Source organism: Phocoena phocoena, chromosome 20, assembly GCF_963924675.1.
Source record: "Phocoena phocoena chromosome 20, mPhoPho1.1, whole genome shotgun sequence".
In the NCBI taxonomy this organism is placed as follows: Eukaryota; Metazoa; Chordata; class Mammalia; order Artiodactyla; family Phocoenidae; genus Phocoena; species Phocoena phocoena.
The window spans coordinates 17,788,471-17,801,946 of record NC_089238.1 but is presented as its reverse complement, the minus strand read 5'-3'; the positions used below and the strand labels follow the sequence as shown (position 1 = coordinate 17,801,946).

General features: G+C 49.9%; 1 protein-coding gene across 1 annotated transcript in view; it reads right to left on the bottom strand.

Moving 5' to 3' along the window:
- Positions 1-5,354, bottom strand: part of RHPN2 (rhophilin Rho GTPase binding protein 2) — a 58,920-nt gene extending 53,566 nt beyond the window's left edge. Inside the window, exon 1 of the mRNA XM_065898807.1 lies at positions 5,274-5,354. Coding sequence (XP_065754879.1) covers positions 5,274-5,342 — 69 coding nt within the window. The 5' untranslated portion in view covers positions 5,343-5,354. The remainder of the gene's footprint in view (positions 1-5,273) is intronic.
- Between the last annotated feature and the right edge of the window lie 8,122 nt (positions 5,355-13,476).

The following is a 13,476-nucleotide window of genomic DNA, read 5'->3' as shown; positions in this document are numbered from 1 at the left end:
TCACCTGAAAATTCTGTTCCTGCCAGGGGACCCCCTCCTGGCCAGGATCCCGCAATGTGAGGAGGAGTTTGTCCACCACGCCCTCTGGGGTGCTGGTGTGCACCAGTGCAGCTGGACAGACCCTCACCAAGGCCATGATCAGCCTGGATCCAGCCTGGCCTGTAGGGTCTGGCTCTGACCATGGTGGGGTAGCGGGTAGGGAAGAGGCAGCAGCACAAACTTTAACACCCTTCCTCCTCCCTCCCCCACCCCCACCTGGAGAAACATCATCACTACCCAATAAAAATGGGGGCAGGGACTTCCCTGGTGGCGCAGTGCTTAAGAATCCACCTGCCAATGCAGGGGACACGGGTTCGAGCCCTGCTCCGGGAAGATCCCACATGCCGCGGAACAACTAAGCCTGTGCGCCACAACTACTGCGCCTGTGCTCTAGAGCCCACGAGCCACAACTGCGGAGCCTGAGAGCCACAACTACTGAAGCCCGTGCACCTAGAGCCCGTGCTCCGCAACAAGAGAAGCCACCACGGGCTTCCCTGGTGGCGCAGTGGTTGGGAGTCTGCCTGCCGATGCAGGGGACGCGGGTTCGTGCCCCGATCCGGGAGGATCCCGCATGCCACGGAGCGGCTGGGCCCGTGAGCCGTGGCCACTGGGCCTACGCGTCCGGAGCCTGTGCTCCGCAACGGGAGAGGCCACAACAGTGGGAGGCCCGCATACCGTAAAAAAAAATAAAAAATAAAAAATAAAATAAAATAAAAGAGAAGCCACCACAACGAGAAGCCCGTGTGCCGCAACGAAGATCCAACGTAGCCAAAAATAGATTCTCAAAAAAAAAAAGATGGACTGGATGAGCCCCCATGACTCACCCTGTGCTCCTCAGACTCAGTCCAGCATGTCCCTCCACATGTGCTTATATAAGATGCACACGTGTGTCTAACGTGAAATTACACCCCACTAAGATGAATGGTGCAGAGGAGGACCTAAGAGGAGCCTCTGGGTTAAAAAAAAAAAAAAAAAAAATTCTCTTCCTTCCTTCTCTGCTGGAGCCTTGAGGAAATCGAGAGTAAACAGGGACCACGAACCAGGCCACAGTGAACCTTGGGGCCCTGTCCAGCCTGGAGGCTTCTGTGAACAAGAAACAACTTCTCCTCCAGCTCTTGGGTAAAAACAATGGAGCTAAATTCATTTCGGGCCATTAGTGCTCCCAGAGGACGGCGAGGCAGAGATAAGGTCCCACAATGCTGCACTTTGTACTGAAGATCTTCTTCCCCTTTACTGCTAAGGTCTTTCATTTAGGCTCTTTCAACAGCCTTTCTCTAGTTTATTTCTAGCTAGCTTTCTCTTGGCCAAGAATAGGTTTTCCTGTGGGTTTCAGGACTATAGCCCCCAGAGAGCCCTGGAGATGGGACCAGCTCTCAGGATGTAATGTCTTGGAAATGTGTATTACTCTGCATTAACTATAGGCCCAAACACACATTCTTCCAAGACTTTCATTAGGATAAGCATAAAAATCTGTTTGGGAAAAAGAAACTCCATTTCCACTGGTCATTCTTTTAAGAAAATAATTTAGTATTTAATTATTCTTATAGAACTGTACCTCTATTTAAACATATTAGTGTCAAGAAAGAAAACAAAAAGTGAGAAGCCAGAGAAGAGAGAAACATATTGTGATAGACCAGAAAGATTCTGTATTTGTATTTTTTGTTTTTTTTCTCTACACGGGCCTCTCAGTACTGTGGCCTATCCCGCTGCGGAGCACAGGCTCCGGACGCACAGGCTCAGCATCCATGGCTCACGGGCCCAGCCGCTCCGCGGCATGTGGGATCTTCCAGGACCGGGGCACGAACCCGTGTCCCCTGCATCGGCAGGCGGACTCTCAACCACTGCGCCACCAGGGGAGCTCTTTTGTTTGTTTTAAATTCAGAGAGCCCCCTGCCCCAAGCTGCTCACCCAGGAGGCCAGGGTCTGTACTGGTGTCCATGTCTGACCTGTGGCCAAACTGAGTCCTTGTCCTCGGGCTCTGTACAGCCATGTCCTGCACAACCCCAAGAAGACCCTGATTTGCCAGGGGGCCCTCTCTGCCGAAGACCGTCTCACACGTTCAGGGCCCAAGACCAGCAGGCAATAGGAACCTCCTCATTCTAAACAAACCTGCCTTCTTCGCTCTCCCCTACCCCCATCCCCCCCAGCAACTATTTTCTCTGCCCTTCTTCCACCTGTACTCCACCACACTGACTTGAAAGATTTTTCTTTGATGTGGACCATTTTTAAAGACTTAATATTTTATTGAATTTGTTACAATATTGCTTCGGTTTTATGTTTTTTGGTTTTTCAGCCACAAGGCATGTGGGATCTTAGCTCCCCGATCAGGGATCGAACCCGCACCCCCTGCATTGGAAGGTGAAGTCTTAACCACTGGATCGCCAGGAAAGTCCCCACCACACTGACTTTTGCCCCCAATTCTCCACCTACTCATTTACCAACAACCACCTAAAGGACTAAACCCAGTATTTTCCAGGGCTCTTCTGACTTGTCAACCTCATCTCTCCACTAAAAAGATCTCTTCTCTCAGCTGCCTTGATACTGTCACCCTCTGGGCTTGTTTACCATCTCTCTGCCTGTCCCTTAAATGGAGGCATTATTCTCTTCTGCCTTGGGTCCTTTTTCACACTATCCCACTGCCTCCCACACTGGTGTCCCCCAAAGCTGCATCTCCAGCCAGGGTGCTCTCGTGGCTGCCGGGTTCAGGGAGTGGACTCCCCACTGGGACCACCATTCAGATGTCGCTTAGGGGCCTCAAGCCCACCACCTCTACCTCAGCCTCCTGGTTGCCCCGCCTCAGTGAGGCGCCTGACCATCCCCCCAGACACCAAAGGGCAGACATTTTGGACTCCCATCAGCAGCACTTCCCCACCAATTTTGGTCCATTAGTTCTTCCCATCCCTGTTGACTGCCTTTGCTCAGGCCCTCATCACTGCACTCTCCCCACTGGGATCCCTGCCTCCAGTCTGGACCCCTGGTTTGAGTTAGGGGTGCAAGCTGTTGGAAAGGATGGGTGGTGAGGCTGTGTTTACCTAGTGCTTTACATAACTGACTGAAAAGTCATCAGTAGATCGTATCGGAGTAGGACAGAGACAATATGAGGATTAACCTTCCACACTCCTCCCTGCCTGGCTCCACCACTGCCTCTCCCCCATCGCTCACCTACTGATCACTCAGCTTTCCAAGTGGTCTTTCTGTGACACAAATCTCACACGTCTGGTCCTGCATGAAGCACTTTGATAGATCTCCAGGTTCCCTTCCCATGCATCCAGGAGGCATGACTCCCGAACAGCTTAGTTCCCACTTACACCTCCACACCCCCAAGGGTTCACTCACAAACGCTCACAATCCTGTACCTTCACCCATGCTGTTCCCTCTACCTGAAGTGTTCATCCTCCCCTCCTTCACCTGTACGACATCTACGTCTCATTCAAGGAGCATTGGTTTTAGGACAAACTGGCTCAGGTCACACAGCAGGGAAAGTTCCACGTTGATACCTTTTATTAACCTTGTACTAGGAACACTCTTTGGACTACTATGACGTAGCACAATGATCATTACAAGGTCTCATTTTCCGAAGAGATGTTTCTAATTGCAAACCAGTGATTCATCGTATTTTGCACCCATGATTCTCTTTATCTACCACCGGAGAAACCACACCTAAAAAACCCTCAGCTTTGCATCCTTTCACAGCTCCCTTGCCTTCCACTCAGTCCTATGTACATCCTCCCCTGGAAAACCTGTTCTGGAAGACAAGGGAACATAACCCTGGCACGTGTTCACCACCTCTTCTGCCCCTTCCTCTGTTGTTTCCCCCAGATGCTGCTATAGGTCCAGACCTCCACCTGTTCAGAGGACAATTTGGGGAGGAAATGAAGTCCCAGAAAGATGCAGCAACTTGCTGGAGTCTACACTGCAATTTTGTGGGGGAGGCAGTCAGGATTGGAGGCCCTAGGCTGAGATCTAGGGATTCCCAGGCCTGGCCTCCTTCTGCAATTCCATGGCCTGTGATGCTCTGTCCCCAGTGCCACACAAAATTAGAAGTTATAATCCTATAATTCCATGATGACATCTTTTAACTTAAATACACCTTAAAACTACTCCTTTTTTTTTTAACCAAAAAGAATTTTTCCAACTCTGTCCTCACCTGTTTCCAGATTCTCCTCCTGCCCATCCTCTAGGGCCACTGCTCCTCACCAGAAAGCAAAAGCCCAAAGGCAGCGTCATGGGAGAAGGAGGAAGACGCCAAGAGCATTCACTGACTGGATCTTTAGGTGTGGAACAATTGAGAATTGACTGTTCTGTGGGAAACAGTTTCACTGCCCTGTTTATAATTTCGTCCTCTGCCTTCCGTCATAGAAGTTATAAAAAAACAATTTCTCAACCCACCTAGTCAAACATGGCCAAGAGCCAAAGGCTATTTTTAGACTCACAGGGACAAGGAAGAAGGATGGAAGGTGTCCCCGTGCCTCCGGGCTCAAAAGCATCTTTGTAGCCCAGGCCTTGCAACCTACGGACATCCCAGCGACCCCGCTCCGTGGATTGGAGCCACTTTTGACGGGCTGAGCTGCGAACCTTCACGGCGGGAGGCCACGGTATATACCAAGCTCCCGCGGAGCCCGCACCTCCCGCAGGTCTACCCAACAATCGGATAAATCCGCTTTAGCGAAAAGTGGTGAGGGGGCGAAACCGCTGCCCTCACGTCTGCAGCGCGTACGCCCTCCTGGGCAACTAGGGGCAGAGATGGGGGCGAAAAAGTCGAAGAGGCAAACACTGGAAGCATTCTGCATGCAAAAGGGGAACGCCATCCCTTCTGAGGGGCTCCTATTTCCACGCGCCCCGGCCAAGCGCTCGGGTGGAAGCTGGGCTCGGGTCCCCACGCGCCGCAACGCCGAGGGCGCCAGCGCACTGGGAACCGGTCCCTTCCCCAGGGCCGCGGGACGGCCGACGGGGGCGACCCCGAGCACTTCTCCTGGTCCTGTCCTCCGCTGGCACCTGCGCGGGGAGGCCCAGACACCACTCCCCAGCACCGTAAGTCACCTGCTCTCGGCCGCCGGGTGCACCGCCGCCGCACCCCTCCACTCCGACCCTCCGCCGGGCGCGCCCCAGGCCAGTGCGCCCCCTCCCCCTCCAGGCCTGGTCGACCCCGGCCGCGCGCCCCGCAGCCCCCTCCACAGCCTGGGGGGAAAGAAGTCTGGAGCTCGCAGAATCCCAGCCCGCCCGAAGCCGCCCACCTTCCGAAAGTAGCCGTCGTCCTCCTTCTCCAGCGGCTGGGGGGCCGCGGGCAGCAGAGTGTCGGTCATGCTGGCAGCGCGGGAGCGCAGAACAGACTGAAGCTCATCTGCGCGCTGGCCAGAGAGGGCGCCTGGCCCCGCCTCCGCTCCGCCCCGCCCCGCCCCTCCTGAGTGACCGCCCCTCTAGCTCCGCCTGAGGTCCGGCCGGGAGCCCTGGAGACCGAGCCAGGCCCGCCGAGACCACGCCCCCGGTCCCGCCCCGGCTCCGGATTGGCCGAGCGCAGCCGTGCCGCAGGCAAGGCTGGCGGAGGGGAGAGCAAAGATCCCCTCGGCTCTTCGCTCGCTCTCTCCCAGCCTCAGGGGCTTAATCTGGGAGTGGTTGCAGCCTCATTCCGGGAGCGCAGGGGCGGGCCGGGGGTCTCCGCTGCCGCAGCGAGGCCCGGGTTGAGGATCCAGCTCCTCGTCTGGAACCGCGGGGATAAATGCAGCGAGTGGGTGAAGCTACGGCTCCTGCGCGCACGACGAGGGGACAGTGACCATACCCGATGCCACGTCGAGGGCGTGGCGGGAGCGCTGGGCCCTGGGCCGAGCAGTCAGGAACAGCTTCCCGCCAAAAGGGATCCCGGGGCAGAGTCCGGGACGCTGAGGGAGAGTTGGCGGCGCCACCGAGGGCCTTGGCGGGTGACTCAAACCTGTTGGCACAGCGATCAACCCCCTGTCCCCCAACCCGCTCTGCAGAAACCAGGCGGATCCACTGGGAGGTCACAGATGGCGAGGGGAGAGGGGTCCACCCAAGGAAGGATCCCCAGAAAGGGTTTCGTACCCAAGAGACTCGACGAGTATCCTTGAGCACGTTTCTTAACCACCACTTCGAACCTCAGATTTCTCAACTGCAAAATGGGTCCGGATCACCCTCTCTTGACCTGGTTCAAGGTATTACAACCAAAGTGGTGTATAAGCGCTTAGCTGCGCGGTAGGGACGCGAATAGCTTAGGAGCGAAAGGGGGACTCCTGGAGACAGGGGTCGCACCGCTCTGTCTCCCAGCTCCCCTGATCGGTGGACTGCGCGGGTAGAACTAGCAGACAGGGTGCCAGGACTGGGCTGCCGGAGCCGGAAGCCCCCCAGCGGCCACGCCCCTCCTGGCCAGCGTCTTGCAGTTTCTACCCCCTCTCCCAACTAAGGGACACCTTTGCGCAGTTACTGCTACATTTGGCCGTCGCGTAGGTGCCACAGGTAGAACACAATACAATCTGCTTTCAAAACAAGCCAAGCGTTTCCTTTTCTTCTTAAAAAAAAAGAAAAAGAAAAAAGTATGTGCATCAGGGGGATGTTCAAGAGTTTAAAATAAATGGTAGCAACAGCCAAGTAAATGTTTAAAAAAAAAAAAAGAAACTCATCATCACTGCCGGCTCCAAGACGCAGCACAAGAAAAGGCGTTCTCTGAAAGGACTGTTTTAATACTAAGAAAGAACCTGAAGAATCTTAAGCAGCTGGGACAGGTGTTTGGGAAACTGTGGCAAATGCAGAAACTTCCCTTCTCTCTTAGGGTCAGAAATGAGTATCAAGCTAATTTCAGCATTGTCGGTCACCCTAGAATTAATTCATGGCCCTGGAAATGTACACTCCTCACCCGGAGCTGGGACTTGAAAACAACCGCTTCCGTTTTGGGGATCCTGGGGTGGCGGGTCACTCTATACTACTGCTGCTACCACTAATAATAAAGTTATCAATAATAGAACCTCTATTCTAGCCAGAAAGTTTGTAGATATTATGTTTCACGAACCTTCTGCAAATAAGAGAAATGAATAATCTCCATTTAACAGGTGAGAAGATCGAGGCTCAGAGGAGTGAAGTGGTTAAGGGCACGCTAGCCATTAGTGGCTGAGATCGGTGTTTAGTTCAGGGCTGCTGACTCCAGTCATTCCCTACCACTCTCAGATTTTTGTCATCTCCTTCTACTACCTTAAAGCTCCAATCGCCTTTACAATTTGTCACATATACATATCACTCGTACTATTATGGACTTAATAGTCTTCCTTAAAATTACTCACTTTAAAACACACACTTCTGTCATACAATGGTTAAAGAAATAAAGTTTGTATAATAAATACTATATCTAGTGCAATAATCCACAATTTTATTAGAACTGAAAATCCTAATCAGACCTGACTAGTTTTCAGAAATAAATAAATAAAAATAAAATAAAATAACTCACTTTAACACTTTATTTTAAAACACAACTATGTCATAACAATAAGCAGAAAACCAGTGCTACTTTGACCTATGCGGACATACACATAAAAGTGAATATAGTGAAAACCAAAATCTGTTATTTAATCTAGCCCAACACCTTTGCCTTCTTGAGTTGCTTCTTTTATTAAAAAGGAAGAAGAGCAAGAAAAGGAAGCCTGCTGTTAAGGACACACCAGCCCCCACCCTGATACTAGCTTCAGAGGAAAAGAAGCACTTCTCTGTGCGTCCCAACAGGCATCTCCTGGCCCTGTGAACCATCTGTGTGTCACTCCTTGAGGCTGTGCAGGACCAGACATCTCTAGACATTCTCATGACTCCTTGCAGGGGGCTCACAGGCCTGAGCCCGTATCTCTGATCCTGCTGTGATCAGGAAATGAGAGCTGCTGCAGCTGACCCAGCAGGAGAGTAACATCTAACCTCCTATTTGTCAACCCAGTTGGTGGTGTGTGTCACAAGAACTGCCAGTGAGCCCCCTGTGCTCCTAACAAAAGAGTCGGGGTAGGACTTTCTGAGATAGGCAAAGGTTTAAAATCTCAACTGCAAACAACTATTTTGTGAAGTCCCTGTTTTACCATCTGGCTGGGGCCAGCAGTTGACTGTCCAGGTACTCAGTTTCTTTAAGTAAAATGTAAGTCACACCTCCTAAGACCTGCTTGTTGAAAAAAGGAGCACTGGCTTCTCTAGGGGCAGCCTGATGTACATCCTGTCTTGGAGAATCTGATGAAATTTGCCAAATTAAAAGTAGAAATCACAAGTTAACCCTTAAGTGGGTGAAATTCATTGTAAATTATAGACCCAATTTTGCAATTTTTATGAAAAAAGTCTTAGAAATTGAAGCCATATGGTGCCATGGAGCGCTGACTTGAGAAAACCACACTAGATTTGGCAAGCTCTGCCACTAAGTCACCTTGGCCAGATCCTTCTACCCCTTGTGACCTCAGTTTCCCCAGCTCTGAAATATGGTCTTAAATGCACAGCAGTCATTTATTGCATACTTTGTGACAGGAGCTGTGCTTTGCATTTTGCATACATGATCTCAGTTGATCCACAACCCTATGAAGTGGATACTTTTTCATCCCCATTTTAAAGAGGAAGAAGCTGAGGCTCAGAGGTCACCAGTCTAAGTTAGATTGCCTGATGCAACACCATGCACTGTGCTACTCTACACTGTTCCTCGAGATTTAAAAGGAAAGATATTTTGTCATATTTGGAAGAAGTGATTATGGATTAAAAATAAAAATAAAAAATATTTTGCTCACAAAAATATTATTGAGCCAAAGAAGCCAGAAAAAATACTGTATGATTCCATTTTACATAAAGTACAAAACAGACAAAATTAGTCTACTCTGGGATTATTGCTTCTGGGTTCTGGAAATTTTCTATTTCTTGACCTGCTTATTGTTACACGGATGTGTTCACTTTGTGAAAATGCACAGAACTGTGTGCATATATTGTATTTCAGTAAGAAAACTCAACAGAAAAAAAATGAGTGACACTGATTCCCAAGCATATAGAGCAGGTTTCTTTGCATGTCATGAGTGACCATCCCACTGCCAGCACTGATGTGTGGACCATAGGAACAAATTACTCCCTACCCAGATGATTCAGCCCATCTTCCTATTGGGCAGTTTCCTGAGATTTGTGCTTTCTCGCCTGTCTGAATAAGAAAGGAAGGGTATATGGTGTTTAAGCTTCTACAGTTTTGCATAAAAACACATTGTTGGGAGAGTGGCAGGGACATATATACACTATTAAATGTAAAATAGATAGCTAGTGGGAAGCAGCCGCATAGCACAGGGAGATCAGCTCCAAGCTTTGTGTCCACCTAGAGGGGTGGGATAGGGAGGGTGGGAGGGAGACGCAAGAGGGAGGAGATATGGGGATTTATGTATATGTATAGCTGATTCACTTTGTTATACAGCAGAAACTAACACACCAGTGTAAAGCAATTATACTCCAATAAAGATGTAAAAAACACACACACACAAAAACCCATTGTTTAGGGGTTCCTGCTGCCAAGAATCAGGAGTATTGGGTAATTAGTGACCAGGGCTGCAGATGAAGCATCCAGTCGTTCCTTCTGAAGATCTGGAGTCAGAAAGGTTGGTAATTACTGTTTTGTTTTTTTTTTTTTTTTTTTTGTTTTTTGTTTTTTTTTGCAGTATGCGGGCCTCTCACTGTTGTGGCCTCTCCCGTTGCAGAGCACAGGCTCCGGACGCGCAGGCTCAGTGGCCATGGCTCACGGGCCCAGCCGCTCCGCAGCATTTGGGATCTTCCCGGACCGGGGCACGAACCTGTGTCCCCTGCATCGGCAGGCGGACTCTCAACCACTGCGCCACCAGGGAAGCCCGTAATTACTGTTTTTATTATTACTATTTTTTAATATTTATTTATTTATTTTGGCTGTGCCAGGTCTTCGTTGCAGCACGTGGGATCTTCGTGGCAGCATGCGGCTCTTAGTTGCTGCATGTGGACTCTTAGTTGTGGCATGCGGACTCATAGTTGTGGCATGCATGCAGGATCTGGTTCCTCGACCAAGGTTCAAACCCGGGCCCCCACCCCTGCCCCCACTGGGAGGGCAGAGTCTTACCCACTGGACCACCAGGGAAGTCCCATTACTGTTTTACTAAATGCAGTGATTGTCAGAAATCTAATTAAGTAAACTCTCAATAATAAATGTATTGGGTTTTGCTTGCCTCTTTAGAAGCTATAAGCTGTAAGAAAATTATTTGGAGTAATTCAGAAATAAAATCACGGACCTTCATGATTTGTCTGGTTGTATGGATTAGTCCCCAACCTTCTTTACTTTCAATATCTACATTTATTCACACGATGATCAAAGGGTGATGCTGGGACCCTGCAGGGCTTCAATAAACAAAGACACTTTCTCTTTGGTACATTAAATTTCTCAAGGCAGGAAAGGGGCTAATACATACAAAAACCTTTAAAATGAAAACTAAGACACTGATATAAAAATGTTTTGGAAAGAATACTATGGATGTAGCTCAAAACAAAATTCAAGGGGTACAATGCTGTATACATGTATCCCTCCTGCTGTGATTTCCTTTGATCAGTGGCAACCACTATTACCAGATTCTTTGGGGAGTTCACTGGAGATATAGCATATTTGTGGGTGTATTGTGTCCCCACATTGTGGATGTAATATGTTTTCTTTTTTTTTTTTGCGGTACACGGGCCTCTCACTGTTGTGGCCTCTCCCGCTGCATAGCACAGGCTCCGGATGCGCAGGCTCAGCGGCCATGGCTCACGGGCCCAGCCGCTCCGCAGCACGTGGGATCTTCCCGGACCGGGGGACAAACCTGCGTCCCCTGAATCGGCAGGCGGACTCTCAACCACTGTGCCACCAGGGAAGCCCTATGTTTTCTTTTAATATAAATGGCAGCATCCTGTGTACTCCGTCTCACCCCGTTTTGCTCATTTAACAGCATATGCTGGAGATATACCCCACCAGCATTTTAAAATGCTTTACAGTATTCTATCATATAGGTTGTTCCAGTTACTATTGCTGTTAACAAATTACTGCAAATCTTAATGGCTCCAAACAAGAACAATCATTTTATTATTACCTCTCATGGTTCCAGAGGTAGCTGTACTCAGTTAAAAGGTTCTTGCTTTTGGTCTCTCATGCAGCTGTAGTCAGATGGCTGCTGGAACTGGAGTCATTTTGAATCTTCCTTGCTCACGTGTCTGGTGATTGATACTGATTGTTAACTGGAACCTCAGCCGGGTCATAGGCTGGAATACCTACACATAGCGTCTCCTCATGGCCTGGGCTTCCTCACAGAATGGAAGTGGGGTTTCAAGGTCCAGCATCCCAAGAAACAGAAAGTTGAAGCTACCAGTTTCTTTTTTGGCCATGCCGGTGGCTTGTGGGGTCTTAGTTTCCTGACCAGGGATCGAATCCCGGCCCGTACAGTGAAAGAGCCGAGTCCTAACCACTGGAACACCAGGGAATTCCTGCTACCAGTTTCTTCAAGCTCGGGTGTGGGAAATGTTATATTGTCACTTTTACTGAATTCTTTTGGTCAAGGATTCATGGAGCTTAGATTCAAGGGAGGGGACATGGACTCCACTTTTCGACCAGAAACTTGCCCAAAATTTTGAGGTTGTGTTTTTAAAATAATTTTTTTGGGCCTTGCTGTGTGGCATGCAGGGATCTTAGTTCCTCGACCAGGGATCGAATCTGTGCCCCCTGCATTGGGACCTCAGAGTCTTTTTTTTTTTAAGATTTATTTATTTATTTTTGGCTGCATTGGGTCTTAGTCGTGGCACGTGGGATCTTCACTGAGGCATGTGGGATCTTTCGTTGCAGTGCCCAGGCTTCTCTCTAGTTGTGGCATGGGGTTTTCTCTCTCTCCAGTTGTGGTTCGCGGGCTCAGCAGCTGCCCCAGGGCATGTGGGATCTTAGTTCCCCGACCAGGGATCGAACCCGCGTCCCCTGCATTGGAAGGCGGATGGATTCTTTACCACTGGACCACCAGGGAAGTCCCTAAAATAATTGTTTTTGTTAAAGTCATGTACCATGACTTATTTAATTAGTTCTTCATTCTTTTCTTCAAATTATTTATTGAGTGCTTACTACCTTCCAAGCACTGTTCCAAGCTCTGAGGATACAGCAAAGGAAGAAAGAAAAACTGGGTCAAATCTGTCTTCTTGGAGCTTACGTTCCAAGGGGAGCTTACATTCCATTCCATTGGGAGAGAAAGACGATAGACATATAAATAGGTAAATCAAATTATATAAGGTGACAAATGTTGTGGAAAATATATAGTAGGGTAGGGGGTGATAGGGGTTGGTTTTTAAAATAGGGTCAGAAAAGTTTCCGCTGAGTAGGTAACCTTTGAGCAGAGACCTGAAGCAAGTGAGGCAATGAATCATGCTTGTAGTATTCCAAGCAGTGGGAACAGTGAATGCAAAGGCCTTGAGTCCAGAGTGTGCTTGGAGTGCTCAAGAAACAATCCCAATCCCAGAGATTCTGATTCAGGAGGCCTGGGGGACGGGTAGGAGGGACATTCTAGCAACATGCTAGTGATTCTCACTCACACAGACTTCTGACGCTCATTTTGCAGACCCGGGCTTTGTTTCTCTCTTCTGTAAGTAGGTTTGCGGTGGGATAACAGCATCCTATTGGACAGATGTTTGTTTCTTTGGCTTCAGTAAGGGAGCCCTCAGCGTCCCTCACCCCACCTCACAGCAGCCTTTTGCTTGTCCGCTTGCATTTTCTTTCTCCTTTTCTTCGTTCTCTTTTCAAATTTCTTTCCTTTTTTATTTTTCTCTTTATTCCTGTTTTCCTCTGTTCCCACCACGCCCCCTCCCTTTCCTTCTCCTTTTCTTTTAATCTCTTCTTCCTTGACCAAGTGTTGTCCCAAGCTACCGTCACCGTGGGCATCAGGGTTCCCCTGTCTGAATCCTTTCAGAGGTCTGGAAGGGGACTCCACTTATCAACCTAAGGGTGATATACACAGAGTGCGTGTGTCTATCTGGGAGTACAGGCAAGTTCCCGCAGATGGCAGGGGTAGGACTGAAGGGGAGCAGGGTCTGCCGGCAGGGCAAGTGGGGGAAGGGCACGGACCGGGTTGGGGAGGGGTGTGGGGTGGGCAGACTTCGCGGAGAACCACCCCTGCAGCTCGACAGCGGAGTGCCTTCCACCTTCTCCCAGGCGCCTCCTCCTGACCGGCACATGGTGGAGCTAGGATGGGATGTCGTGGCAGCCAAAGCCTCCGAGACAACTCCTGCCGAGGTCCGCCTCCCACAGGACGGGTTTGAGAACCACCCGGCGCAGATCCGAGAGAGGCTTGCCGGGCGGGGTGAGCACTTTCCGCCACCTGCGCTTAGAACTTCACTGCGGTTCGCGGAGATTAAAGCGCGGAAGGCATTTTGCCCATTGAGGCCTCCGTAGCGAGGGGGCGAGGCCCGGAAGGGAGCAGG